General features: G+C 40.7%; 1 protein-coding gene across 3 annotated transcripts; it reads right to left on the reverse strand.

Annotated features, from left to right (window-relative positions):
* Positions 1-267: 267 nt before the first annotated feature.
* On the reverse strand, positions 268-5,467 carry LOC140950459 (uncharacterized). 3 transcript variants are annotated; one of them, XM_073399688.1, is made up of 3 exons: positions 5,402-5,467; positions 3,428-3,553; positions 268-2,323 (listed from the first exon to the last, which is right to left on the reverse strand). In XM_073399688.1, exons 1-3 carry the CDS (start codon positions 5,451-5,453, stop codon positions 375-377), a joined length of 2,127 nt encoding a protein of 708 aa, XP_073255789.1. In that variant the 5' UTR covers positions 5,454-5,467; the 3' UTR covers positions 268-374. The 3 variants fall into 3 exon arrangements, with proteins under 3 accessions (XP_073255789.1, XP_073255790.1, XP_073255791.1); XM_073399689.1 differs by having other exon boundaries at positions 5,347-5,463; XM_073399690.1 differs by lacking the exon at positions 5,402-5,467 and having other exon boundaries at positions 3,423-3,555.
* Between the last annotated feature and the right edge of the window lie 1,206 nt (positions 5,468-6,673).

A 6,673-nucleotide genomic window follows, 5' to 3' on the forward strand; every position in this document is an offset into this window, starting at 1 on the left:
TGGGTGACATACTTTGCAAGTCTGTGGTACCCTTCAAACGAACACAGGGTCAGCGTAAACCTTGGTATCTGATTTAGCTGGTGAGGACTTTTCAAACTTGTTAACTGTATTGTAATTAAGGGAGTTAATATGAACCACCAGGTTTTCATGGCTTCCGGGTAAAGTACCAGTGGAAACGTAGAACTACTACTCTAGCCTGTGTACAACCGCCCCTCCCCTCAAAAAAATCGATTTTTTGAGGGGAGGGGCGGCTGTACACAGGCTATCTTTACTCTTGAAATTATGGGCCAACCTTGGAAGGTTTGCCACATTTTGTGGACAAATCATTGACTGAGGCCAGCCCAGATGGTGTTGCGTCAGTGGTTACTTTTCTGTTAATAATATTCATCTCTTCTGGACGTCTTTTCTAGCTTCGAAAGCCGTTTGATCAACAATCTCTTCACATTGCAGAGAATGTCCTTTTTATAAGGAGTTATCTCTCTAATAATTCTCTCAGCAATAATTTCAATTCTGCGGCGTATTTCATTGGGATCATCCACGTTCGATAGGTCTCTAGATTTATTCTCATGGCAAACAGATAATGGGAGAAATCCTCCAATTGCCAGTCTCTGTCTAGCAAGGTCTTCATTTGGGTCTGCATATTCCCTTTGGACCAAAACATTGCTGTCGACGTGATTGTTAAGCTCACGGGAATCCCTATTGACAAGCTCTTCTGGCTTAGATATGTGTAGACTCTGTCCAGGCTGGACAGTGGATGAGTGGATTGCTGTTTGCTCGGAGGACTCGACCTGGTAATTTCCTGGTGCGTTTTGTCGAAGACCTGAATTGTTAAAGCACTCTTCGTTAGATCCCCCATCATTGCTTGACGTACCACCTAACATTTCATTCAGCTGTATGTTCTCAGTTGAAGAAAGATTTTCGGCTTGGTCCAACTCTTTCCACCATGATTGCCTTCCTATATCTTCTATTGTGTGCACCGCCACGATTTTAGGAAGATCGCCGTAGTCGAAAGTGTAGCCACCACAATCATTGAATGTTATGTCCTCTTCATATATTGTTTTATTTGAAACGTTTCTTTCCAACGGAAGTGCCGCAACCAGGAAACTTTCTCCGTCTTGGCTGAGACTTGTCGTGACAGGCGTGTTATTACTGCAAGTTTCGTGACTCAAAGATGTAGGGTGAGGGAAAGCCGCTGAATCATTCAGTTCGCCATCCCCGGGTTCTTGGGTTATGATATTTGGAAATGCGCTGTCAAACATCGGTGTCGCCTGCTCTTCATAGATCCCTTTCTTTGAGTCTATGTCTGGCGGAAGTTGAGGTAGAAAGTTCTCACTGTCTTGGTTGAAATTTGTAGTTGGAGGCGTATTATCACTGCAGGTTTCCTCACTCTTAGAGGTAGAACAAATGAACTGGACTTCTGAATCAATCGATCCGTCATCCTTAATTTTGTTGGCTCTCATGTTTTCAAATCCGCTGCCAGACGATGGTGCAGCCTGGTCGTGCTGTTGTTGACTCAAGAATCCCTGTAGCAGTGATGTTTGAGCATTAATCCAGACTGTCCTAACTTTTTGGCTCTGAAGAAACATCCTTTTAAGCCTTTTATTAGTCTCTGGATTAATTGTTTCAGACAGCGTTATTCGTTTTCTGAGACTTTTCTTTCTTCTTTTTTTCGGCTTAGTTTTTTCTTTAGCTTTCTCATGGTCATTCTTCAAAGCTTGAAATTTGCTTTGTCCATGAGAATGGGTTCCAAACGTATCATCGCCAATGTCACCATTAACTTGTGTTGTGGCAAGATGAAATACTCCTGGGTTTTGTTGAATTAGTTCTGTACTTCTAGATTGTCCTTGTGTAAACAAAGTATTATGATGGGGTGAAAGGCCTTCTGTAGGTGGTGGTAAATGGCATTGCATTGAGATTTGTTCCATGCAATGACGCCTTTGCAATTCAGTCAGTTCTTCGTTATAGGTATTAGGCTCCTCTGTTTGCCTTGGTGAATTTAGAAGGAACTGATTACCGCCCTGGCTACAGATCATTTTGTAACAGCAGCAAAAATTAGCTCGGCATGCACACAGGTTACCGTAACTCACATCCATGCCTTCCGTCGGCGAAAAAATGGGTTCCGCATATCGCCCATTGTCGCGATGAGTAATGTGCGTGCATGCGCCGTAGCTTTGATTGTATAAAGGGATCAAGAACCGCGCTTGTGATGCTCCTTTCATAAATGATGTAGATGTGTTATGCAATGCATGCGATGCACGGCCAGGCCCCAGTATAGGAGGAGGTGGAGGAAGACCTTCCGTTCTGCACGGGAAATAGTTTGAATCTAGAAAAAAGAAAGGTATACTAGCAAGGTGTAAAACTGACCTGATGACGTGTTTATTTTTTTTCCCTTACGTCTAACAGGGCTATGTCAGTCACGCTATTTGTTATCTTTTTAAAAAGCTAAAACTTGTCTTTACATCAGTTGAATTCCAAATATAATAATGGTCCAGTTTTGTTATTTACTAGTCCATATTTAGGAGTTTGCTGTCGTCCGTTCCATTAGAGCTCATTAACATACGGAAAGGATGGACATAGATTGAAAAAGTTCGGCTATTTTTTTTTTCACGTTTTAATGCTATGGCTGCAAAAATCACCAAAAAATTATTAGGGAGCTTTAGCATCGACGACGGCAACGGCAGCGGAAACGTCAGTTTTAAAATGAATACCCGTTTTTTCAATCTTTGTCGCGTTTGTTCCAATTTGCTGAAAATGGCAAGTGTAGGCAAATTTCCCTGGAGTTGATTTCTTTAGGACCGCACCCAAGTTTAGAGAGAGAAAAAGAGATTCGTCGTCGCTTGTTTACGTCCTCCATAAAACTTGTAATTAGGCATTTTCACGCCGTAGTCGTGCAAGGACGGTAAAGAAATGTACAAAAAAGCGTGATGCACGTGCAAAGTTGTTGTTTTGCGTAATAAACCTATTGCTTTTTTGACGTCTTGGTTGCCGTCGCCGTCGTCGTTGCTAAAGCTCCCTATTATGGTTAGTGCTCCCTGATGAAATTTGTTTGTGACGCCTTCTTTGTAACTTTACAGCATCATACAGTGCATGACTAAAGGCACTAAGAAATGACTTAAGCACAGAGTTGACCTTAAACAGCAATATCCTTGTGACACGATACCGTAAAGTCCCACTTTAAAGCCCCCCCCCCCCCGGATAAAAGCCTATCCATTTGCTAACGAAAATATTATCCCGGATATAAGACCCTCCGTTTATAAGCCCATCTAATGTATCAGTGTGTTCCTTTTGCGTTTCTTTACAAACATCAAAATTTGTTTTATAGATGTTGACCAAAACCCCTTATGAAGTTATATAAGCCCAGGGCTGTAAAGTGGGATTTGACGGGTAGCTCCTTTAAGAGTAAGCCGTGAGTATGAAATAACCTTACCATTAGTTTGAAAGTTTGATTTGCTTCTTGTCGAATCGTCGTAATTGAATGGCGAGGAGTGGCAAGCGAGGCCCAAAGTGGAGTAACGAGAAGGAAGGTACATTTTTAACAACTTCTGCTCGTGACCTGAAAATATTATGAAGCGGGAAATAATGTTTTTCCAACATTGAGCGTCATTGAACTACTAACGAACGTCAAAACAGAGAAAATTACAATCGCTGATTTTAGCGCTTTGATTTAAAATTCGGTAGACTTTCCCAGTCCTTTACAGGTAATGACTATACGTGAACACCATTCCTAATCCTTCCTGCGAGAAAGTTAAGGGCGGAATGAATTTGTGGTGTGACAACTGTATTGCACACGGAATGTCTCAAAATCATGCAGAAAGTCCTGTCCGGTCATGAAAATTCGACCTTGTGTAATGTAATTGATATTTGGGAGTGTTTTGCAAATTCGTTAATTTTTGTTGGCTGTAAACTCACAAGCTTAAAGATGTAAGTTTAAGTAAGTACTCATTTATAACCTAAAGGTGTGCTCTTGTATTACATACTTAACAGTTGTCATTCAGTTCCCCTAAAGTTGTGACCAAGATAGTTTCATTTTGTCTGTAATGATTCAAGAATTTTTCAAAATGACTCATTTTCGACCATTTCTTGATAGTTTTAGTCAGTTGAAACAAAAATATATGATTTCTGGCAACTTAAGCTTTAGCTTTCTTGAAAGTAAAGTTTGCGTGTCCAGGTTATGCTTTTGTTCGAAATTTAGCAACAGGATCTGGCTTTCAAGGCAAAAAGAAGCATCTTTTGACATTGATAGTTGACTGTTATTGTAAGACAACTTGTGGGATTTTTAAGAGTCAATTAATTTCCCATGCAGATTGTGGTTGTCGTGTTTGATGTCAACACCACAATATTCTATGTACACTGAAAATTTTGGGGCACGAATTTAATTCCTTCCAATTGTTACCCTAACCGTTTATGAGAGACTAATTTCTCTTCAATGATAAACCCATCCGAATCTAAGCCATTTAAAGTAGGTCTTTGAAAATTGTAAGCCTCGAGACTTTTATCGGATTTTTACTTTGAATTTTACGATAATTCGTGGGAAGCTAAGCGTGTTATTTGGTTCCGTTAAAAGTTTATTCACTCGACAAAAAATTAGTTGGGGGTGTATCCGCTCTAAATGAGACCCATAATCAGGCATGAAGATTAATGAAATCACATTTTGTATTTGTAGAAAAGCTCCCTACATTTTCCTCGATAAATTTGTCAAAGCTTCTGGTGCCATGAAATTGCGGTTTTGGGATTTAACAACTGTTCGTGATTTTGGTTTGTTGACTCAGGTATTCTTCGCTCACTTGTCCTTCTAAGTACCTCTAAATATTAACCCTTGGAATCAGGGTCATCGATTTAATGGAACTAGCTTCCTCGTGGGGAGGGGGGGGGGGGGGGGGGGTTGACTCCCGTATGAAACGGGCGGTGTGTGCACCCTATGGCGTTTTAGTTCTTTAGTGGTTTGGCGGAACAGACCCCCCCCCTAAAGAAGCAAATTTCTCTTTTTGGTTTTGCCACTTTAGTCAGTCGGTCATGATCTTATGCTTAGAAAAATAAATAATCACATGCAGTTTGCTTGAGGAGCAAAGTATGAAGATTATTTACCTACTTAAAGGCTTAACAGACGAAAAATCATCACAAACACATTCAAGGGCTTATAAAAATATTGCACGCTATGAGCTAGGTAATAAACACGGAAACTTGAAGCGAAATCAAGTTGAACCGTTGCTTAATTAAACCACAAGGCACATGAAGGAAAGGATTCAAAGAGAAAAGGGAATGCCGGATTAAAAACAGTTGAAGAAGGACGAGATTTGCAAAACGAAAAGAGGCAACTAGTGTCGAATTCAGATGCGTTACTAGTACCTTGTGAACCATTTATAACATTTGGAAAAAAATAGTTTTTAAAGATTTGACTCGCCTCTTTGTAGACTTCCGTACGGATTGCAGACGTCCCCAGAAGACGTTTGCATTATCTTCTAGTTCTCAACCCTCTAGTTCTCTCGCTAGCTTTCAACACTCGGATAAAAACTTACTCCCTCGTTTGTAAGTCAACTGTGGCTTACGGGTGTCCCCTTGATTACGTTTCGAAGACGATTGGGGAGGACCAACAGGAACCACAGGGACCATACGTTTAGCCTGACATGAACTGTACATGCGTGAGCACTAAACTGGTATGGAACCTGAGTCTCAATTGTAAATAATATTACTGATATTCAATCAGTCGAGTATGACTGTAAGAGATACAATAATACCAAGGTAAAATATACTCTCAAAACTAGTTTGACTAGTTTTCTCACTATTAACTCCATCCTACGCAACAGCTAGAGCTCTCCCCTGCCGGCTCACATTGCACACTACTTCTTCTTAATCATTACTTTATAATCATTTCTGAACATAACTTTAAATGCTGCAGAGCCAAATGTAATTATTTTGTGGTATTGGTTATCAATTATCTACATTTTAAAGTTGTTTTTGTCTTAGGGTCTTTTTAACCTTTTTGTTTTGTCGGCAAAGGGACGCTTAACTTTGTTCTGTTGTTTACTACTGAAGAGTCAGTCACACTTACATCGCGAATAGATATGTAGCTCGGCTAAATACCGGAATTTGCAAGGCAACCTGATTCCCAGGGTTCTCTCCTACCCGTCCCTACGGAGCGAGAGAGAACCTGGGAACGAGGTTGTTTGCAAGGTACTCCTGCCAATAGGGAGCTTTAGCAACGACGACGGCGACGGCAACCAAGACGTCAAAAAAGCAATAGGTTTATTACGCAAAACAACAACTTTGCACGTGCATCACGCTTTTTTGTACATTTCTTTACCGTCCTTGCACGACTACGGCGTGAAAATGCCTAATTACAAGTTTTATGGAGGACGTAAACAAGCGACGACGAATCTCTTTTTCTCTCTCTAAACTTGGGTGCGGTCCTAAAGAAATCAACTCCAGGGAAATTTGCCTACACTTGCCATTTTCAGCAAATTGGAATAAACGCGACAAAGATTGAAAAAACGAGTATTCATTTTAAAACTGACGTTTCCGCTGCCGTTGCCGTCGTCGATGCTAAAGCTCCCTAATATCTATGGGCGCTGGCATCCCAGTTTTATCTTCCTCGCTCTTCTCGTTTTATACTTGTAGTCTAAGGCTGATCGGTTAGGATTTTAATTTAGTTTTGATTAGCTATTTGCAGTTGTGT

This window comes from Porites lutea, chromosome 10 (assembly GCF_958299795.1).
Source record: "Porites lutea chromosome 10, jaPorLute2.1, whole genome shotgun sequence".
Classification (NCBI taxonomy): domain Eukaryota; kingdom Metazoa; phylum Cnidaria; class Anthozoa; order Scleractinia; family Poritidae; genus Porites; species Porites lutea.

Coding starts and splice junctions, on each gene's coding strand:
- LOC140950459 (XM_073399688.1), bottom strand. CDS start 5,453: ATGCAAACGTCTTCTGGGGACGTCTGCAATCCGTACGGAAGTCTACAA. Junction 3,554..5,401: donor GTACGGAAGTCTACAAAGAG/GCGAGTCAAATC, acceptor TAATATTTTCAG/GTCACGAGCAGAAGTTGTTA. Junction 2,324..3,427: donor ATCAAACTTTCAAACTAATG/GTAAGGTTATTT, acceptor TCTTTTTTCTAG/ATTCAAACTATTTCCCGTGC.